Below are 23456 nucleotides of genomic sequence, written 5' to 3'. Positions count from 1 at the left end.
TTCTGTTAAACATTTATGTTCTTTCCTAAACTAGCAGTGGCTGGCACTGTGGACATAGTTCACTCTATCAGAAAACTGGAAAGCTGAAACCAGAACATAAGAAAAATAAAAACAATCCTGTCCAAAACAGAATGTGCTTTATAAAGAAATTCAAGTTCCTCACATGGATAGAATTTCATTGAATGACAGCAGCTATATCTTTTGGCCCTGCAAAATTCTTTTGATAACCTCTGGTCAGAACCCTCTCTAGATGATACTTGCCAAATTTTGTGGTGATAGGCTTAACGGTCTAGGACTAGTTCAGTGGAAACCCATTGAAAACTGCTAATATGAAGATGGCCAACAAACAAAATGGCCAACACCTAGGGTGCCGTCGTCCTGGAGTAATGGGTATTTTAATAAATTTTTTGTGTTTCACTGATGTAGCGCTCCCATGTAGCCATTTCATGAAAATTGGTGAGTACCCAGTATTTTCTCTCACAATGAAGTGTTCCACGTTTGGAATCAGTCCAACCAAGAATTACTGAGGTATGGTCACTTCCTGTTTTGGAGTCTTTGCCATCGAAATTCATTAGAAGACAGCGGTCATATCGTTTACCCTAGCAAAATTCTTTTGATAATTTTTGGTTGGACTTCTCTCTAGATGATACGTACCAAATTTGGTGGAGATTGGGTCAACAGTATAGGACTAGTTAGCAAGTAGTTTTTTGGGGGGAATATTCAAAATGGTGGAAATCCAATATGGCGGAAATTAATGGCAACAGCTGCGTTTGACTCATCAAGACCCAAGGATTCAGGGGTAAAAAAATTACATCTCTAGGATAAGCAGTTCAAAAATTATGAGCAAAAATGTACCCTGGAATTTGGCCTGTTGGTGGCGCTACAGAGATGGTTGGATTTACCCCAAATTTGGTGCCTGGATATTTTGGACTGTCCTCTATTGATGTGCCAAATTTCACAGACTAAACCAAATAAAACAGCGACCCTTGAAGACCAACAGAGGAAGAAGTGAGAACAGAGGCATAACAGGTCGATTTCGTTTTTTTGGTCATTTTGTTTTTGGATGCAAGATTTGTTTTATTCATGTCACATCCAGAGCCATTTAGTCAAATGTACATCATTGATTTGACACCAAGCTGGCATCTTACCTGGATTTTGGAGGAGGTCTTTTAGCTGGTTGGTCAGTCTTTTGTATATAGCAGGTAGGTGTTTTATCCAGTAGGCCTGTATTCAGCCTGGTCCACCCATTTTCCAGTTTGCCATTTATTAATCTTGTTTCAGCAGGTGCTACTGACGTCTCCTCTTGTTCTATAGGCCTTCCATGGTTTTCTTGATGTCTTGGATCCAAGGGGCTTGTGTGTTGTGGCTCTGCTTCTGAGCCCAGAGGTCCTTCCAGAACAGACTAGCTTCTATGGTATCTGGTGATAGCTCGTTCTCATCTTTACTACCTTGTTTGAGCTGTTGGTACTGGTGATCCTGTTGGTGTCTGAAGGATGTGTTCTGTCTGTACTGTTTAATCTGTCCCTGGTATTGGTCTAGGTATGGCTCAATTTCCTTTTACTGGGGGTGGGACAGTAAACTCTACAAGACAAGGCTACAAGACAAGACGATCCTTGATACAGGGTTCACAAGATGATACAGTCTAAATTGTTAAATTGGTTTATAATAAAAGTAAAACAATGCTCTTGAAATAAAGAAAACGTGTTCCAATTTTTTATTTGTATAACGCTTGGTAGGTTTGACTGACATCTGTGTTAGCCAATTAACAAGTTTAGTCTTGCCTTTATAGTTCCAGTGACGTAAGCCTTCAACAGGAGATAGCAGCTTGTTTTCCAGCCAACACATTCACATATTTTAAGTGCATCCATGAAAATTCGGCTAAGGAAATGTCTGTGCACATATCAGCTGTGGGTTTAAAACTTGCCTAGGGCAACCTTAATGGAAATATGTGATAAAATTGCAAAACACCCCTTGTTGATGTGACTAAACCTGTTTCCATCAATCAGTATTATTTTACCCTATGCTTATCACCTCTTTCCAGTGAAGACATTTCTTAAGCGACTTAAAAGGTTTGATGCGAAGTTTAAGCGTTAATTTGCATTAAATAGTTGGATGGAAACCCAGCTAGTGTTGTGACAGCATTATATTGAGTGTTTGTTGTGACAGGGCATGTGTTGTACACTACTTCTGGATGTGTATGGTACTTACGAATAGTTTTGTCTTTCTCCTCTACCTTACCGTGTCACACTTGAAATCCGAAGTATTGCAACACGAATGATTTAAGCTGTGCAGGTGCATCACATATGTCTGGCTCCATCCTTAATTGAGTGAGAATTGTATAATTACGGATGTATTAATCTCTGACTCCGTGCATGATGAGACCATTAAATCCCATCTAAAGTATTAATGGTTGCCCCCTGGTGAGGTAGCGGTGTAATTGTTATTATTTTGTTGGATATCATGTCACTATTTAAATCATGATGACTTTTTTGCATAATGGAGCCAGATGAAAATATCATGACTCTTCACGAGATACTCTGACACATTTTTGTATTGTTGTGTATTGTGTCTCGAGAGTATTGTCCCACCCTAACATAACAACAACAACAATAATAATAATAATAATAATAAAATACAGACAGTGACTTTGATGGTCACATCAAAGACTCCCCCACTTAACTAGCATAAAAGATGATGCACAACAGCTTATCTTTGCATGTTGCGGAAGGTTCATCCACTTAACATCTGCACTTGAAATGAATCTTGCAGTCCGCTTCACCCAATCTCACACAATCCCTCAAAAGAGGATTTTCTGTCACTTCGTGATCCCTGGTACCCAGAACTCTGGGCATATCTTCAACCTCCAACATCTTGATTCCAGGGTTGGAGACGATTACCTTCTCTTAGCCAGAGAACCTAAAGATCTGACCGCCATCAGCGAGAGCATAAGCTAAGCTGCCCATTTCACTATCTCACTGGCATGGCTTAAATATTTAGCTTGCCTAGTGACTGTATTCACTTAGAAACCTAGACTTTGTTAAACCAAGCTTTTCCAGAGATTGTTCTCCTTGTTAGTGTTTTGCCCAATATTTCTGATCACCTCACATTGCGAGGGCTCACACTGTATAAATCTGTTCAACATTCTGCAGTTTGCCATTATCCATTTTATGTTGTGTTCCTTTTGTCTTTGTTGTCTTGTCTTTATTGTCCATATTTAGAAATATTATATAAGATAAAAGATAAATATTTTACCATATTTGTCTTTTATTTGCTTTTCTTTCCAAGCATCGGATCTTGTGTAAAAGAAACGGACCATGACTGGGGCATTCAGTTCTGCTGTGTTGCAATGTGGAATGATGGGCTTGGTGACTTCAGATTATTTAGTCATTCATTCAGTCATTCATTCTCTAGCCGCTTATCCTAATTAGGGTCGCAGGGTGCTGGAGCCTATCCCAACGCTCATCGGGTGAAAGGCAGGGAAACACCCTGGACAGGTTGCCAGTCCATCATAATTATCTAAGCATGTTCACCTATTAAAATCTTCATTTCATGTGATGTTTGTTTGTAGCTTCTAAATGTTTTGTAAATGCTGATTACAGTCGATAAATCAGATTACTATGTACATATCTTTTAAATGATCAAATTATAAAAGTTCATTGTCAATAGGGCCATGTGACCATGTGTACTGTCCTGAAGAATGTCTATATATTGTAGGCATTATGTAATGGGTGGTTGAAATGCCAAGTGAAGAGCCAAACATATGCTGTTGTTTATCTGTAGAGTGTCGTCTAAAGAAAAGGCTAGGGCTCCCATCTCAGAAATGCACAGAGTATTGTCAGTCTTCTACCACATGTGATCCTGGCTGAAAATTCAGAAACATAGCTTTTGGTGATGTGGATTACCTGTGTGAGTGTGATATGATGCAACCCCATAAAAAGCCCAAGGTCAACAAACAAAAAACAGTTAAGTGATTCCAGAGAGTGACTGGCTAGCACTGTAGTTTGTTGAATTATTGTTATCAGGTGCAATGGCCTTTATGGACCAAGTTTAACTGTCATAGTCTAGTTCTTTGACCCCAGCCTCAGAGCTGAAAAAGTAAAGGGTAGGGTTGTTACTCATTTGTACCGTCCAGGAATAACAGCTCTACCTTGTGGGCCAATTAGCACGCTACACAACTGTGGCTGACTGCCTTGTATTACTTGATGGGTCTTGATGGGTATTTCTTTTTTTGTGTTAATATTCAAAATGTGGCCCAACTTTAGTACAAATGGATTTTTTAATCGTTCTCTAGCTGCCACAGTATGGCAAAAAAGAGGATTTTATTTTTTAAAATTGTCTGAAGACCTTAAACAGCAGTTCAGTGATCAAAGTTTTGTCTCTTTCTCCCTCTCCCTCAGTAGCATATGCTGTTTCCCGTGATGCACTAAAGTCATCCTCTAAGGTGCAAAAATAGAAATAGTACACATTAAAGAGATTTATTTGCATGCTAACAACTCCCATCCAATGCAAACAAACTCCAAAGCTATCCTCAAACAGAACAATCAGAAAACAATTAGTAGTAATGGCCTTAGGTCAGTGCATCACAATTTTCTTTGCTTCTATGTGTGTTAACTACCTGTTTTCAAATGTTAATGAAACTGATCATTTTCTTTTTCTATTTTTCTTTTCCTTTTTTATACTGTATTTTATTTCACTGTAATGAAGCATTGTTAATGCTGTAAGTGTTCGGTAAATGCAATTTGTTGAGCTTTTGGATTTGATGGAGAATTGCTTTGAAAACTCCCCACTCTATCAGATTCCGAGCTTTCCAGTATAGCGCTCGAGTCATCCAGCAAAGATGGAGGGCAACTATGAGGACCAGGAGATAGTGATCTGACTTTCTGAGAATGAAAACGACAGCTGCTTCCACTTGCTTTGTGCCATGCCTAGTGATGTACATTCTTTGCTTTTCAGCCTGAAAAGAATGTGAAACTTTTTAAGTAAGCCATTATATATATATATATATATATATTCAAACATATTTTCAGGCCAGTTTTGTTCTTGCATTCAACTGACATATCCATCAGACTGATGAAGTTTAGGGGCCAATCTCTGATATTATGACCATATGATGATGTACATCTTCCCTGTATTTTAAATAGTGCAATTTGCCATTGGTTTACAACACTCACAGCACTGACATCTTAAAAAACTGGCTGCTACTGACAGAACTAGAAACCAAAGCCAAATAAATATTGATTGGCAACTGCAATGAAAAGGGGTGATCCTTAACATGGCAGCTCATGGCGTTCAGCTTGTCCCCCTTACAGATTTTATTTTTAGCATCTGGTATTTCATCAGCTCTATACATGTGTGCAAAGCTCAAAAATCATCATCCATCAGTTTTCTGATTCGAATGATGCGCGGTGTTAGTGTAGCACTTAAGGTATACAGGGACTTTCATTTTGAAAAGAAAATAGGGATTTGGTGGAGACGAGGAGAAGAAAAAAGAGAGACCAGACTTTTGATTTTTTTGGGAGGTCTCCTTTTTTTGATTTGACTTGAGTGAGCATTGTGCCGGTTGTTTTGGGTGAGTTGTAAACTGGAGTGTGTCATGAACTTCCCAAGCTTGTGAACTCAACTCCATTCCATGTCAGGTGTGCGTTTGATGCCTCCGGATATTTTGGAAGGATTACATTAGGTTAGCCCTAACCTCATGTCACCTCATGTTTGTGTAATATGGGGCTTTCCCAATTTCTTTACTCAGAGATTCAGGGAAACTAATGTTTTTGTGTTTAGGTGATTGGTCCAAAGGTTACTGTCCCATTTCCCGTAAAGTTTGTTGCATCAGTGTTTTGAAATTGTCTGCCAGGGAGAGGGGAAAAAGTGAATGTAAGGAGGGGAGAAGGATGATGGCAGACATCTCACTGTGTCTGCGCCAAATGCCTGTTTCATTTATGTGAAAAGAGAGGTCAAAGGGTACCTTGCTCTCTACTTCCACCAGAAAGGTAAAATATACGTCCATCCATCCAAGCAATATTGGGATGACAGGACAATGCCCTCAAACCTCATTTCTTTCACAGAAACAAAAGGCTGCCATTTTGATTCAGTCAGTCTTCAGAGGCCATCGCCAAAGAAGGTCATCTGAGGAACTGAGAGATGCAGCCATAACTTTACAGCGACATTTCCAAGCATTACAGTCGGACAGAGTGGAGCGAGAGAACCTGAAGAGGCAACGTGATGCCGCCGTTATCCTTCAGGCCTCATGCCGTGGCTGGCTCGCAAGACGACGGGTAATTTCACCCAAAGCCTGTTTCTCAGTGTAATAAAAATGACCATTTGTTTGCCTATAAATCTCCCCAGTAACTGTGTTTCCTAGTTAAGAACTAAATGCTTCATCTGTTAAGAAATATCCCAAAACAATAAAACAAATTAAGTACATGTTTCAAGTGGTAAGGATTAAATATGTGTATTTTTATGATGCCACAGATTTCATCACATAAATTTTTTCTCTTTATTTTAATTAATTAATTTATTCTTAATCTTAAGATGAAACAGGAAGCTGATGCAACCAAAAGGCTACGTTTCACAGCTGCCATTTTCCATCACCTTTACACAATGAATGTTCTCTGCCCCACAGTGTGTACTCCTCTTCGTTATTTTTCCCTGTCCCACCTCTTCTCATATCACATCGTCTTACTTTTCTCAACTGTACTTCAAAGAATAACTGAATTCAGAGTGAAAGACACTGAATTTCTGTTAAAGTTTTCCATACCCAATATATATATATATATATATATATATATATATATATATATATATATATATATATATATGTGTATGTGTGTGTGTGTGTGTGTGTGTGTGTGTGTGTGTGTGTGTGAAGATGACTTATTCATTGGACCTTATTCATTGTTATGGACATCAAGATAAACATACACGTAATAAAAGAGTAAAGACGCATGAAATTTGAGTGAATGATTTGATCAGTTATGGCGATACACAACAGCATTTAAACAGATTTGTTCGGAGGCCATTTCACAGCAATAGCAACAGTGCCAGCAACCAGAGTGCAAATTATATAATGACAAGCGAGGGGTCAACTTTTTCTCCAGGGCTATATAGCATAGGATATATAAACATTTTGCCCCCCCCCCCCCCCCCCCCCCCACACACACACACACCGTTGTTTTGACCTCTTTTGGGCGGCTCCGAGTCTTAATTTGGGGGGTCATACCCCCCCAGTCCCCCCCGAAATTCGACCCTGCCAGCAGCTATGTACAGATCACGGATTAAATGTCTTAATTCATTTAAAGGACTTTTATGCCACCTCATCCCTCACCTATCGCACAACAAAGAGGAATGCTGCTGTGAATTATGCTTATCCAGGCTGTAACAGACAACTGTCACCTCCTGAATATCCTTCCAACATCAGTGCTTGAATTGTCATTTCATCGACAACGTGTTTTCTGTCATTAAAATGAAAAAAAAAAAAAAAACACACACCGCAATAAAGAGAACGTTTGGAGTGCTGAAATGCGCTTCAAATGTTTGGTTATTAGATGCTTCATCTATAGCCTGGTGAGTAAACAGAATGCCTTATTTGATTGAGGAAAAAGTCTAAAACCTTGTCCACCGAATATTTAATTTGTTTTGGAAATTTTAAATCACAGAAAAGAAGGATATGCTTGCTTCGTCTTGGGGAGCTGTCTGCTGTTTTTAGATTGCTCACCCTGGTGTTCTCATGTTTCATCCCCCTGTCAACCTCCTGTCAGCATCACCATCCCCTTTGTTTGTGATCTGATTGTATTTACTGTAATTGCCCACTGGGTTGACACCTATTGCACATCTGTCTGGCCAAGAAGGGGCCTCCTCTCTCTGTGGTCCTTCTCAAGATCTCTCCCGTTTTTTTCCGTTATTCCTGTTACACCTGGGTTTTTGGGGAGTTTTTTCTTGCCGGCCATGAGGATTAAGTCAGAGGGTGCCATTCTGTTTTGTTTGCTGCGGGCATGTAAAGGCCCTTTGAGACTGTAAACAGTGATATTGGGCTCTGAATAAACTTGAAACTTTCACCTTGCGCATGAGAAAGTCTGTCTCCTCCGCCTTGATTCTCCAGTTTCTTGCTCTTGCTAATTCCGCTGTTATATTAGCAATCTGCCAAAGTGCAAGCGGAGATGGCTTTTAAAGGGAGTGAGAGATTACACTCTGATTGGAATATTGTACGTTACGCCCAAAACACACCTATGAGTTAATTAAGTGCTCAAGTACAGCCCCTTTAGACAATGTGGCATACTTTGCGCCCATTTTATTCGCAGTTAAAATAGCAAAAGTGGCCTAACCATGCTCTAAAAGCCACATGCTTTAGATCGTTAAAATAGAGCCCAAAGTGTGCAAACACCATTATGCGCATATTAACTTCTACTACAGCTTTCATGATTTTCATGATGCTCAATTTGCAGTACAAGTGTTCAGTACCACTTTTATAGTATGTAAAGTATATGCTGCATAGGATGTTGCTTTAGGATCTAATATATCAGAATAAATTGTATGCTAATATGTTTTTAATGTATTTATATAATATATTATTGTGAAACCTCACAAATATATCTGAAATCAGCTGCAGAAAAGAGGGGGTTTTATGTGAATAATTTAATAACTTAATGAGGGCACTGGTGTGTTTTGAAAGATAGATTATAAATGGGGAACTCTCAAAAATTCCCATTAAAATTGGACACTTGAGGATGGTCTGGGTGCACATCCGTTGACACCCAATGGCACAAAGGGCCACAACAAGCATAAAAGTAATCATCAGGATCCTTTTCAAGTCGATTAGCAAATAGAGTATGTAGTACCTTTTCACGGCGTCACACTATTCCACGCAGCGTTGTAGACACTGTCCAAACTGGGGACTTCCAGGTCTCTCCAAACTTTTTCTAAATAAACTCCAGTCTTTTACAGGGAATGAAATGGGCAACATGTCCTCTGTAAATGTCTACCCAGATTCAAGGATGTAGTTTCTGTCAGTACATCTGCCAGGATTGGGGTATTTGGCCGCCCTGCTGGCCATTCTGTGTATTGTCATGCCCTGTGCTTTTGTCTGTTTTGGTATTGCCATGTGCTTCTGTTTGTCCCTGTGTACTCCTGTCCCCGCCCCCCAACCTGATCCTTATTATTACCTGGTTTGTTTCCTCCAATAGTCTGTCTCTGCCGTTAATTGTTCTGTGCATTTAAGTCCTGTGTTTGTACCTGTTCCTTGTCAGATTGTGACCTTTTGTTTTTTCTGCTGTTTTGGCTTTGGTTGCCCTGTTGATCTCTGGCTTTGACCTTGTTTGTACCCTGTTTTTAACCGATCTTTTGCCTAACAATTTGGATTTGTTTGCTCTCTGGATTTCTGGATTAGACCTTGGACTGGACACTGTTTTGAGATTTCTGATTTTTTGAACAAACCTAATTCTACCCAGTGGGTCTGTCTTGGCCTGTCAAAATCTCACAGTTTCACAGAACGTGCAACTTTGTCAAAAACATATCCGCCACCACGTCCATCAGACAACAGCCATTCATATTCCACAGTTTCCTTCTCATTTTGAAGAAATAAGATCAAACTCTCGGATTTCTTTTCTTTTTTGCAGAAGTCATTTTGTTGCCCGCAATAGAAGTGGAAATAGTAGTGAGAGGTGCCCTCTTAACACTCTTTGTGACTGTAGATGCTGACCATTCCCTCACCTACCACCTACAATCACACCTTTTTGTCACACAGTATCAACACAATGGTTTCTGACACACACCAAAAGTCATAAATCCTAAGTCATTAATCTAGACCATGACACATGCCCTTCGATCAGTACGACAAGGACATGTTTTAAATCTAGATGACAAACAGCTGTTCATCAACTGACCTGTCAATCAAACTGACAGGGGAGGTCATAAATCATTTTGATAGAAAGTATAAGAAAAATATGTAAAAAGTATGCAAGAACCTGCATGGCCTTAAGAGATATCAGGCCAGGATGTTCATGGAGCAGTAGAAGGAACTGCAGTGCACAGGATTTGATCCTGGTCAGACACAGGAGGAGCCCAGCCAGGGATCACCTCACAGAGTCCAGTCCCTCCACGCAGTAGAGCCTTCCAATCCCTGCAGAACAGTCCCACAAAGGCAGATCAAGTGGCGTCCCAGAAGCGGATCAAGATGCGTCCCAGTGCCCTGAGGCTTGATCGCTGAAGTGTAAACTGTATCACTTTGACCCTTTCCTGGATCAAGATAAACTGCTTAAGGTGGGAGGACAACTTTGCACTGCGTCGCTTCCTTCCTCCGTCAAACACCCTGTGATTATCCCCAAAGATCACATCACCAAATTGATAATTGCTCATTATCAAGGCAACGGCCTCACCATAAACAAGATCAGAAGAAATGACTCCTGGATTCCAGGAGTCAACAGAGCTGTAACATCCTATGTGCATCAATGTGTGACATGTCGGAAGCTCAGGAGACCCACAGAAGAACAGAGAATGGGGGATCTTCCGTCAGAACGTCTAGATCCATCACCACCATTCACATACTGTGGAATGGATTGTTTTGGCCCGTTTCTCACTAAACAAGGGTGTAAGGTACACAAAAGGTACAGTCTTCACATGTTTTTGCTCCCGAGCCATTCACGTTGAAATGCTGGATGACGTGTACAGATCCCTTCATCAACGGCTTGCGATGCTTTATTGCCATATGGGGATCAGTACGTCACATTAGATCTGACCAAGGCAACAATATTTGCAGGAGCCAAGAATAAATTCACAGAGGCTCTCAAAGAAATGGACACTGATCGGCTGACAGCATTTTTAGCCAAGAAACTGTGTGATTTCAACTTGAATGCTAATTCAAGTCATGTAGACGGTGTCTGGGAAAGACAAATCAGAATCATGAGGGTGTCCTTCGTTCCATGCTGTCACTCTCCTCTGGCAGGCTGGACAATGCCTCCCTTTGCACATTCTTCTTCGAAGCTATGGCTATTGCAATCAGTCGACCGCTCACCGTGGACAACCTGAGTGATCCTCACGGCCTTGAACCCCTTACCCCAAATAAACCTGCTCACCATCAAGTCTATCACGGCCTTACCACCACCTGGCAAAATTATCCGGGAAGACGTGCACGTAAGAGGTGGTGTCATGTCCAATAACTAGCAGAGCAGTTTCGGAGTCGATGGAGAAAAGAATATCTGTCTAACATTGTCACCAGACAGTGCTGGCATACCACAAGGAGAAATCTTCAAATAGATGATATGGTCATTGAGAAAGCTGATGACCTGCCCAGGAACGAATGGCAGCTGGCCAGAGTTGTAGAGACTACCACTGATAAAGATGGACTAGTGGGAAGAGTCAAGATATGTCTTGGAGACCGAAAATTGGGAAGAGAGCGTCTCAGCAAGTTATCCATTATGGAGCGCCCGGTTCAGAAACTGGTTGTTTTGCTAGAGGTTGTGTAACTTCCTCCATGATCTCCACAAGTTCCTCACAATCATATCCTTTGACATACAGAATTTGACACATTGCCACTATGCTTATATTGCACCGATGTGTAGACTTTAATTAAGTAATTATTAGAATAAAGGTCATTTGAGTTTATAAATCATTCATGTTTGCATTCTGCAAACTATTCATGATTGTAGGGAGTGTACCAATCATGGGTTATATTGTTATTTTTGGTGAGTCCCCTTTTTTTGTTCATATATATTGCTTTTGATTTATGATAGTGCCTCATTTCTTAAAAGATGAAAGTGGACTTTTATGTTGAAATTTGATTGCACCATCCACTGTTCATGTGCGGTTCTTGGTTGTACTGGCGGAAAAAGTTAATCATGGACAAACTGTGGGGGGTTTCGGAAAGTTATATTGGAGTTATTTTATATCCTATCGTTTAGCACCTGGCTGAGGGGCACAAGGTTAGTGAATCTGTGTTTGATTTTGGTTGTTTCATGTGAAGAGTGAGTTTCGTATTGTGAACTATGATGCAGCTATATCGTTTCTGTTCTCCGCTTTTCAGGTCCTGTTTGAAAACAAATGCTGTGTAGTTTAATTTGAATTTCTGTTCCAAACAATTTAGCGAACATTGTGTATGATTTTAACAGTTTATAATGTCTTCAGTAGCTTACATTCTTTATTTGTACAGTAAGATATAGTAAGGGAGCCTTCTGTTGTATTTTCTTAGGGTATTATTGTAAATGTTGAATTGTATTTTCGTTTGTTTCTTTCCTTTAGCTCTTACGGTGTGTTTGTGAGGATCAAATTCTCAATAAAGTAATCCTTATAAACCACCAGTTAAAGACCAGGACCATCAATCAGCTGGGGATGCTATAGATATAATAAAGCTTTAAGCAGCTAAAATGCTTTACCCATCCATTCTGTATATCTGGATATAAGGAAAAACAGAATGAAACATGGTGGCAGCAGACACAACAGACGAAAACAGAACCATGAGGTAGCCGAAATCTGCAAATAGCGTGCTAATGAACTTGACTTGCTAATAGAAAACGTGTGAGAGAAGAGGGTCCACTCGCGATTAACGGCGTTACAAGATGGATGGTTTGAAGCCCACAACATTGCGTTTGGACTCTGACAACCTAGCGAAGTCATTGAAACCGTGGAAAGAGGAGTTTACTCTCTATACAGATCTTTCTATGCCAGAAGCAGATGAAGGTGCGAAAGGAAAACTGTTCTACTATCTCATTGCCGAGACAGGCAGGGAACTGTGAGGAACCTTGATGAATGATGTGACTTTGGCCAGGAGGAAAGTGAGCACACTGACAGCGAGAACTTGATGAATGCTGTAACCCCAGTGAATGAGACAGTAGAGAGATGCCGTTTCTTTATGAGGAATCAAGGGGTGGATGAAAACATAGACAAATATGTCAGAGATCTCAGAGTATTAGCCAGTGCGTGCAACTTTGGAGAAATAAAAGACTCACTTATTCGGGATAGAATAGTGTGTGGTACAAACAACTCAGGACTGAGAGAGAAACTACTCCAAGAGGAAAAGCTAACATTGGACAAATGTTAACAGTTGTGCAGGGCCACTGAGTTGTCACGAGAGAATAGTAGAACCATTAAAGGAAATACAATGCAAGAAGTGCACACTGTGAGATATGCAGCAACACGGGACAAAGACAAGGACACTGTTTCATGCATGTTCTGTGGGAAAGTGCACAAAAGGAATAAGAGAAAATGCAAGAAGCAGTGCAAAGTAGTGTGGGAAAGTGAAAGCAGTGCAAGAGATGTGGGAAAGAAAATCACTTTGCTGCCAAATGCAAATCCAAACCTAGAAAAAGGGAGAAAAGAAAACCAGATACACAAGGTGACTGACCAAGACAGTGATAGTTACGAGGATATCATGAGTGGCGCTACTATAGAGACTCGGACAAAGACTGGAAAAGATGACAAAGCCAAGGAAAGCCAACTGTTTGCAGTTATGCTGATAAGCAATGAGCTTGTGAAATGTTTGATTGTGGGGCTACGTGTAATGTCATACCAATAAACATGCTTAATCCAGACACTCAGTTGGAGCCCACTGAGAAGGTTCTGGTGATATACAACAAGACCAAGTTGTGTCCATTTGGCAAGTGTAAGGTTAAAGTCGGAAATCGAAGAAACCAGAAAATATACCGACTGGAGTTTGTGGTGGTGGATAAAGATTGTAGAGTTCCACTACTAAGCAGGCAAGCAAGTGAAACGATTAAATTGATTTAAGTACAGTACGAGAATGTTTTGGCCATAGACAGTATAGTGACTGAAGAGAAACCAACTCAGTCAATTGACTATGGAAGAGAGAGTATGGAGATGTGTTCACAGGTGATAGGTGCATGGAGGGAGAGTATAAAATAGAAACTGACACAAGGGTGAAGCCTATGAAACTCTCAAAAAGAAGGGTTCCAGTGGCTATGATGACACTACTGCAGGAAGAGCTAAAGGATCTTCAAAGAAGTGATCATCACACCTGTGGAGAAAAGCACAGATTGGATAAGTAGTCTGGTCACAATACAAAAACCACATGAGAAGCTAAGGAGATCCAAAGATCCAAAGGAGATCCATAGATCCAAAACCACTAAACAAAGCACTGAAGCACAGTCATTTCCCCCTCCTCACTATCGATAACATCCTCCCAGACCTGTCAAAAGCAAAGGTGTTTACAGTTTGTGATGTCAAACATGGCCTCTGGCATGTCAAACTAGAAGAGGAGTCTAGCTATCTGACCACCTTCTCCACACCGTTTGGGAGATTTCGATGGCTTAGGATTTCTATGGGGATCAGCCCAGCACCAGAGATCTTTCAGAGAAAGTTGACACAAGTACCAGAGGGACTACCTGGCAAATACATCTTAGCGGATGATATGCTGATCACAAAGATCGTGATGAGAAGTTGAGACAGTTCTTGAAGAGTTGAAGGGAAGGGAATATTAAACTGAATGCTAACAAGTTCAGACTGAGACGACAGGAAGTGTCGTACATCGGGCACCTGCTGACAGCAGAGGGAATGAAAGTTGACCCGGAGAAGGTCAGGGCAATGAGAGCAATGCTGGGACCAACAGATGTGAAAGGGGTGCAGAGACTGGTGGGAACAGTGAACTATCTCTCACAGTTCTGTGAGCACAATCAGACAACTGTGAGATACTGAGACAGTTAACACACCTAGAGAATATGTGGAAGCGCTTCACAGGCTGAAGGACAATTTAGCCAAATCACCGATACTGAAGTATTACAACCCTCAGGAGGAACTGACATTACAATGTGATGCATCAGAAACAGTATTAGGAGCTGCCCTGACACAAATTCGAAGCTCTGTAGCATTTGGGAGCAGAGCATTGACACAGACTGAAAGGAGCTATGCCCAAATTGAGAAAGAATGTTTGGCTATTGGTTTGGTTTTTGGTATGAAAGTTCCATCAGTATACTTATGGTCATAAGGTGACTGTGCAGTCTGACCATAAGCCCTTAGAGAATATTGGGAGGAAGCCTTTACTGAGCGCACCAAAGAGACTTCAAATGGTGTTACTTAGGCTCCAGAGATATGACATAGAAGTGATGTATATTCCTGGGTGTGACATGGTGCTTGCAGACACTTTGAGTAGTAGAGCATACTTACCAGAGAGCACAACCAAAGGGTCAGTAGGAGTGGAGATTGAAACCATTAGCATGGTTAATTACTTACCTATCTCAGAGGAGAGAATCCACACAATCCGTTCTGCTACACAGGAAGACAAAAAACTGCAGACACTAATCAAAACAAGGTTTTGAACCGGTTCAAGGCATGAAAACGAAAACCAGAAACTTTACATTTTTTAATGTTGTTTTGGAACAGAAACACTTATTTGAAATAATGGTGACAGATTAATAACGTTATTTTTTGTTCTTTTATTTACAAATTTATTTATTCACAAATTAAAATATTTTCTGCTTGCAATAACTTTGGTGTGGAGTTTACTTCCTGTTTTTGTCTGAATGTCACTGATATCTTCAGATAGCTGACATAAATTTACCGGTGGCAGGCGGTGATACAGCATAAAAGTGAAATGTGGTGTGGTCTCCCTATTTGCAACCAGAGGAGGAGAATATTACGCAATGCACCTTATAAAATGTTATTCTTAGACATCAACTTCATCAATGTTTGATAATAGGCTACCATGTTGGAAACATGCTTAATCCAGACACTAAAGTTGGAAATAGCTGGCTAGCTCCAGTTAGGCGAGACATAATGTGCCCTGCATAGCCTATTGGCGTTAAATGCAGCGTTAAAATGACATAGTTCCTCATTTTTGCCATTTAAACATTTGTGATTGAAAGCGATTGCAAAGCAATCAAACGACTGGGAAGCTACGGTTGATTTCGGCACAAGGACAGATTGGACTGCAGAGCTCCTGTAGTTAGTGATGCAGTGCATTTTTGTAATGTTTTGTGACATTAGTGATTGAGACTATAGAGTAAAAAATCTATCAATAGACATTTTTATACCATCCGAAAGATACATATTGTCATGCCACACAGCCCTACATAGAATGTTATTAACCGGTATTTCATTTGGTTCTAACTGGTTTGGGAATAATGATTTTAAGGTGTAAAGTGCAAAACTGGAAATGTTAAAATACCATATGAACCACTTGAAAACACATTCTGAATCAAAACCACTCAAAAGGGATGGCCACAAACAAAGAGCAACACACGAAGTGAGGTCAGACACTTCTACTTGCCTTCTACTCATTCTGGGGGGGTTGGGGGGGGGGGTTGAGTATTCAAGATGGGATCATTTACAAGGGAAAGAGTTATGATTCTGGACTGACTCAGAGGTGAGATCAGCCGTTGTATTCATTCCTCTCACCTTGCGGTAGAGGGATGCCCCAGGTGGGCCAGAGAATGTGTTTACTGGCAAGGAATGAACAAATATATGTTAAGAGAAACATAGCAAAGTGTGACCTCTGTAGGTCAGCGGATACAAATCAACAGAAAGAGACACTTCATCCACATGACATACCAAGCAGACCCTGGGCCAAGGTTGGTATAGATTTGTTTAGCTATGACAATAAAGACTACAGCATACTGTTGATTATTTGTCTAACTGTTGGGAAATAGATTACCTGCCTGACACAAAGTTGAGTACTGTGATAAGAAGGCTCAAGGCTCACTTTGCCTTGCAGGGTATCCCGGACATTGTTGTTTCAGATAACGGGCCACAGTACACGTCTCAAGAGTTCCAGCGATTCAGCCAAAGATGGGAGTTTGAGCACAAAACCTCATCTCCTGGATATCCACAAAAAGAAATGGTAGGGCAAAGTCGGCTGTGAAAACTGCGAAAAAGTTGCTGATTAAAGCCAAAGCAGCAGGAGTAGACCCTTACCTGGCAATGTTGGGTCACCGCCACACACACAGTCAAGGACTGCATGCAAGCCGGCTCAGAGACTACTGAGTAGGAGGACCAGGACCCTTCTACCTATGAGAAACAGTCCTCTGGAGCCAGAGGTAAAACACACAACAAAACGGCTGATTAACAACCAACAAAGACAATCCAAATACTACAACAAGACAGCAAAGGACATGGATGCACTTAAACAAGGAGACACCATCAGAATCCAACCATTTGCACCACAAACGGTCTGGAGAAAGCCACGGTGTTGAGACCTGTGGCTCACAGATCCTATGAGCTGGACACTGGAGGTGTTCTTAGGAGGAACCGTCGTCATCTCAGACTGGACCAAGGCATGACTACTAGTTTACGAAAACAAAAAGGGACTGTTGAAACGCACACAACACCAAAGAATGTTCTTTTTCCAACCAAAGCTCGCACCACAGATAGTCACTACCAAGTCTGATCATGTAGTAGTTAGACCACAGTATTTAAAGGACTATACACACCAAAGGGAAAAATTGTTAAAAGATGGAAATGTGAACATTTTGTTATTTTGACATTGTTGATATATGTTGTAACGTCACTGGGAAGATATTTTATTTTAACATGGATATTGCATAAGAATTTGGTTTGTTTATTGAGCCACAGAAGTTAAGAAATGAAAGTGACAAACAGTTATTTTAATTGTCATGAAAGTTGAAAGTTATACTGTTGAGAAAAAAGGATACTCAAACTAGGAAGAAAGAGGATGTTACAATAGTAGTGTTATGTGATACAAGTTGTAGCACAGATGCAATTAAGGGGAACACACACCTGAGGTTGTTTTATATCATTATCATTATTGTATTGAGAGTCTGTTGATACAATGAAGCTTTAAACAGATAAAATGCTTTACCTGTCCATTCTGTATATCTAGATATATGGAAGAATAGAATGAAACAAAGATGAAATTAATGTTTTAGTAATTTTGTGATTCACAGCCAAACGACGCGAACTTCCCGAAGACATCCCAAATGGCCAATACCGAATTATACATGGTACAGACTTTGTTACTGGAACAACTATCAAGTACACATGCAATGAAGGGTGAGTGATCTCATAACGTCACTATCTGTGCATTATAATCTAGAGCAGGGGTGGGCAGATCCGGTCCTGGAGGGCCAGTGACCTGTCGGGTTTTTGTTTTCACCTCTTAGTTACCTGTTGATTTTCACCTTGCAAACAGGTGTGCACGCTCTTCAGCCAATCACAGATTGTATTTAGTTAGCTGACAAGAAAAACAGCAGGACCATGGCCCTCCAGGACCGGATTTGCCCACCCCTGATCTAGAGCGTAGTGAACGTACTTTAATATATACATGAATTTCTTGCAGTTACAACATGATGAGCAGAGTGGACATCAGAACGTGCTTGATTGAAGGTTGGGATAACCACTTACCTCAGTGTGAAGGTAATTAAAAAATAACAGTTTTTGTTTTATTTCTTTGTTTCTCATCATATTTCAACAAAATGTTTTTCTCTACTGCTCCATGTGCATTTTTGGATTTTATTTAGACGCTGTTAATGTTACATTGTTTTCGTGCAGAATTTACAGAAATGGTTTTAAACTCAATAGTTGAACAGAATCCAGTCCAAATTCCTGGCTTTGATGCAAATATCAGAAAATTTCTGAATGTGCAGTGTGAATATTAAGTGAATTATATGTATTCCAGATTAAATTCTGTAAGTTATAACTGGCTGCAGCATGGTGGCGCAGTGGGTAGCACTGTCGCCTCAGGGTCCTTTCTGTGTGGAGCTTACATGCTCTCCCCGTGTCTGCGTGGGTTTCCTCCCACAGTCAAAAGGCATGCGAATTGGAGATACTAAATTGCCCCTAGGTGTGCATGTGTGCGTGAGTGTGTTTGTTTGTGTGTCTGCCCTGTGTTTTAGTGCCTTTTGCCCAATGAGCGCTGGGATAGGCTCCAGCACCCCCCGTGACCCTAATTGGGATAAGCAGCTTAGAAAATGAATGAATGAAAAAAATTCACTGGTCAAAGGAAATCAGAGATGTTTTGGAGCTTTTTAAAAGCCATGAGATGCAGCGAACTCTCATTTGAGAACAACAGACTTCATCCAAGATCTTTTGCAACATGACCCTTGTCATCATCAAACATTTGCACAATCAAGCACTGACTCATGAAATTTGACTTCTGTATATTGAACAAGCGTCTGTGACATAGTTCCTTTTATTGCCGCTCCCCTTTTACCGCACTTAAGCTCATCAGATAAATACTCTTAAGTTGGAGTTTTTACATTCATTTCGGAAGCACTGCGTTCACATATTAACAAGACAGTTACAGTATCTTTTCAGTAAATCATTAATTTAGAGACATTTTTTGAGTAACTTGGATTAAAAGAGAGAGAGAGAGAGAGAGAGAGAGAGAGAGAGAGAGAGAGAGAGGTGCCACTGATTGCTAGGTTGTAAAAATGACAATTTACACCTCAAGGCTCATTGTACTTATACTTTGTGTATGTTCCTTCACTGTGGTAAAAGGTCAAGGTAAGCCTCCCTCTTCTAGTTGATTTTTACTGTTGATTTGCTCATAATAATATCTAATAGGGTTTTGGATCCATTGTTCTTTAAATAAAAATGATCTGTACTGTCATTTGCTCTTTTTGAAACATATCATCTGTTCACATACGGTGCACATTAGCAGGTCGTTTCCTTCTCTTGCATGTACTGATTGTATCTACAATGAATTATACTGCTAATTTCTGCTATGTTGTCATACTTTTTGTTATACCTTCTCATCCATAGGCTGTGCAACACAAGACATAAGATAATGAAGTCCCGTGTAACACTACATGCAGTAATAGTCTTTGTTCACGGTATTAACTGATTGGAGAATAACTGATGCTTCTGAGTTTATCAACAGCCATCACAAATTACAGTCTACGAGGACCTATTAGGTTATATCAGTGGGGGAGTCACGGAAAAAAAACTCATTTTAAATGTTTTACTTTGTTACAGTGGTCAGATGTCCACCAGTAAATACAGAAGATAATGTGATTGCTAGCGGAAACACAGAAGGACGATACCAAGACGTGATTCACTTTGAGTGCAAGTCCGCTCGCGATATGCTAGACGGCCCTCAGGAAATTCATTGTACTGAGGATGGCAAATGGAATGACAGATTCCCTAATTGCATAGATTAATATTTTTTTTTATGTTGTTTACTTTAGGACATTTGTGTCGTGATATGACTTCTACAATCCACAGATGTGATTTATCTACATTATGATAATGTTACTTCTGGTAGGCTAACTGCACAGAGCTACGAACTGCGTATATCACTGTCATACTTGGAAAACTTTGTTGATTCCGTTCATTCCTCTCAGAAATAAAATGCCCGCCTGTGGAAATACAGAACGGGCGCATTGTAAACGAGCAGCCCGAATATAAGGAGGATGAGCAGTTGAGATACGAGTGTCATAAGGGATTCCAGGCCAAACCTGGAAGAAAGCCCCAGTGCACAAGACATGGCTGGAGTATAACGCCAGAATGTGAAGGTAAAAGCCTCAAAACGGATATAATGCACTCTTGTGAAACCTAATTTTTACAGACAGCCTGCACTGCTGCCGTACTTGAATTGCTATAGTAATAATATTGATATGATATGATTATGATACTGAATGATTTTAGTGTTAAATGAGTAGCCTATGCTTTAGTAAACCATGTGGCATTCTCGGTAAAATGAATTATGATGATTATAATAATCGTATTGACCAAAACCTCTCGCGAGTAATTTGACTTTGTCAACTTATCATGGACACAGTTTCCCCCTGTGGCATACATCATAATTGTTTCAGGGGAATTGTAAAGTACATACACAAGAGAACCAAGTGTCAAAAAAGTTTTAGATGTATGATATAGATTTCTGTGTCATATAAATGTTTGTATTCAAAACATCATGGCTTTTTTACTGAAATCTTTTTTCCTTTAACACAGAGATTGTTTGTAGAGTAGAGTCTCGTCCAACCAATGCTGTGATAAAACCTGAGGGTCAAACTGTATTCAGACCTGGACAGCGTGTGGAAATAACATGTAGTGAGGGGTACTGGGTGTTTTGGTCCAAACAGACTTCACACAAAGTTTGGTGTAAAAGGGATGGCCAATGGGAGCGCTCGCTGATTTGTGAAGGTACAGTTGAGTTGAGGAGAGCAAGACACAAACAGAGATGATCAAAAGATGTCCAAACTGACAACTCCAGATAATTTATGTTCAGCACAGCCTATTCATTTCATGATTTCTACAAATGTCTGCAGAAACTTTGTCATTTACAGTAAAATCAGTGATGAGGAGTAAATTCTTTGAACTGTCTGATCTGAATTTGAAGTGTGCTGCAGCTCTAATAATAACATTAATGTATTTGCAGAAATAACTTGTGAATATCCAAGGGATGATCATCTGTATGATTATTGGTCCCGCTTCCCCCGGACTGGAAGACTAGGGCGAACTAGCGATTACAGTTGTCAATCAGGGTATTATAAAGCAGCAGAGAAGGCTAAATGCACAGAGAATGGCTGGCAACCCAAACCTCTGTGTCTTGGTAAGCTCATATGTTGTATAACACAGAATGTTTATTAAATATAACTACATCAGTGGTAACCTGTTTGATATTTGGATAGCACTATCACCTAGCACATCGTCTTTTCTTTTCCAGCAAGTGTATGTGAAGAACCAGATCTTCCCCATGCCAATATTATAAGAAAAAGTGTTTCAAGACCTCCACATTACACACATGGAGAATGGATTGAGTATGAGTGTGAGACTGGATATGAGCCTAAAGGACGTATTACCATCCACTGTGTGCAAAGAGACGCAGGCTCAGCGCCTCAATGGAGTAGGATACGTCAGTGTGGTCTGTTGCATCGTTAGGCCTGGCCGTCTGGGGCTACAGCCCCGAAGGTTTTATGAATAGCCCCGGATCTCTCTCTCTTTTTTTTTACAACAATAAAAATAGTAAAAAAAAACAGCCCCGGATCTATTCATTTGTCATTCCGATCATACATTAACCCTCGAAAATAATATGATATCGTTAATCAGAAACGCAAGTACGTTTTGGGTTCTCTGTGTGTCACTGAGCAGCAGATCTACTTCACACTACTTGGCACGCACGCAGCTTGTGTGCGCACAAGTGAGAGAAAGAGAGAAAGAACACGCTCCGGTTACAGGGCTTGTTGGCATTTGATGGTAACTAAGTTTAGGCTATGGATATATGACGTTTTTTTCAAAACTAAAAGGAATGAAGGCAACGATATGAGCCTAAAGGACGTATTACCATCTACTGTGTGCAAAGTTACGCAGGGTCAGCGCCTCAATGGAGTGGGATACGTCAGTGCCATGGCAGTGGTAGGTTTCAGCAGGTCAATCCCTGGCAGAGATATTCCCCAGGCTTCTTTGCTCAATTAATCTAGAGATAATTGGACAGTCAGTGCAGAAGTTAAAAAAAAATGGAGAAATTTTAAAACTATTCAATGATTTCTTTTCATCTAATGCTGTGACGTCCTTGGATTCATGATTGATGGTTGATCGATTGATCCATCTTATTTTTATGTGTGTGTGTGTGTGATCCGCTGTCCAACAAAACTGTCAGCAGTTTACTGATTTTGGTTAGTGGTAAAGTGTTATTCCTCTCAAAGCCATTACTGTTGTTCCTCTCAAATCCATGGCTTCTATTCTTTGATGTTTTTCATTCCCACTGCCCTACTGAAAGCCTTTTAACCCCCATCCCACTGAGAAACTCTAGAGGGGAATAATTATGTTCCTAAAAACAGTGATCCTAAGACAAGAGCATCTCAAATCTCTGAATTTCAGACATCATTTGGTTAGATACAAAGGCAATGTCTCATTCCTTTACTCCCAGTAAACTTGGAGGCAAACTGTATCTCTCATGCAAACAATCAAGTGAAGGTTTGAGGGCAGTGGAGAAGGTCATTTGCTTAGTAAATGGAAGGTGGAGTCACATATATCCCACTTATCAAGGTGAAGACATGCCTCTCGTGGTTGTGCATTTTTTAAATGTGATGATTTAATCATTAAGAATAAACATTAAAACAAATGTATGAAAACCTACGTTTTTTTCAACAATTAAAGAATCAGGTTGAAACAAATTATTATTATTAAATCACTCTCAAGCTTATTTGTTTCAGGAATGAAGTTCAATTAGATTAATACAGAGGAATCGTTACTGTTTTGCCATTGGTCCGTGGTTGTTGTAACAGATCTCCTTCTAACCTTGTTTCTACAGTGAGAAGACAAGACCAGTGTGGGCCACCACCAACCACCGACTCAGCAGAAGTGATGAGCACTCTGTTCCCCTCCGCACATCGCTTTTTCAGAGTGGAATATAAATGCCAGGCAAAATATACAATCTCTCTAAATCGCCACATGACCTGTCAGCATGGTGAATGGAGAGGAGAAGTCAAATGTCTCAGTAAGTACTGGTGCCCTTTTACAATGAATTTTTTTTCCTCTAGCTTACAAGAACATTATTATATATTGCATTAAGCACAATGCCTTCTTTAGCTATTAGACAGTTTTAGATTATAACAAATTAT

At 40.2% G+C, this 23456-nt stretch overlaps 1 protein-coding gene across 1 annotated transcript; it reads left to right on the top strand.

The window, feature by feature from the left end:
- Nucleotides 1–13500: 13500 nt before the first annotated feature.
- Nucleotides 13501–22720, top strand: cfh (complement factor H). The gene is made up of 8 exons (XM_030784332.1): nucleotides 13501–13657; nucleotides 17838–17943; nucleotides 18230–18306; nucleotides 19867–20045; nucleotides 20216–20405; nucleotides 20845–21036; nucleotides 21272–21445; nucleotides 21560–22720. Exons 1-8 carry the CDS (start codon nucleotides 13501–13503, stop codon nucleotides 21772–21774), a joined length of 1290 nt encoding a protein of 429 aa, XP_030640192.1. The 3' UTR covers nucleotides 21775–22720.
- The last annotated feature ends 736 nt before the right edge of the window (nucleotides 22721–23456 follow it).

Source organism: Chanos chanos, chromosome 9, assembly GCF_902362185.1.
Source record: "Chanos chanos chromosome 9, fChaCha1.1, whole genome shotgun sequence".
Taxonomy (NCBI): domain Eukaryota; kingdom Metazoa; phylum Chordata; class Actinopteri; order Gonorynchiformes; family Chanidae; genus Chanos; species Chanos chanos.
This window is presented reverse-complemented; position numbering and strand designations above follow the sequence as displayed.

Excerpts from the sequence above, each read along its gene's own strand:
- cfh (XM_030784332.1), top strand. The coding sequence starts at position 13,501 with ATGCTTAATCCAGACACTCAGTTGGAGCCCACTGAGAAGGTTCTGGTG. Across the intron at positions 13,658-17,837 it reads TGTGGTGGTGGATAAAGATT|CCAAACGACGCGAACTTCCC; the intron begins GTAGAGTTCCAC and ends TGTGATTCACAG. Across the intron at positions 21,037-21,271 it reads GCGCTCGCTGATTTGTGAAG|AAATAACTTGTGAATATCCA; the intron begins GTACAGTTGAGT and ends ATGTATTTGCAG.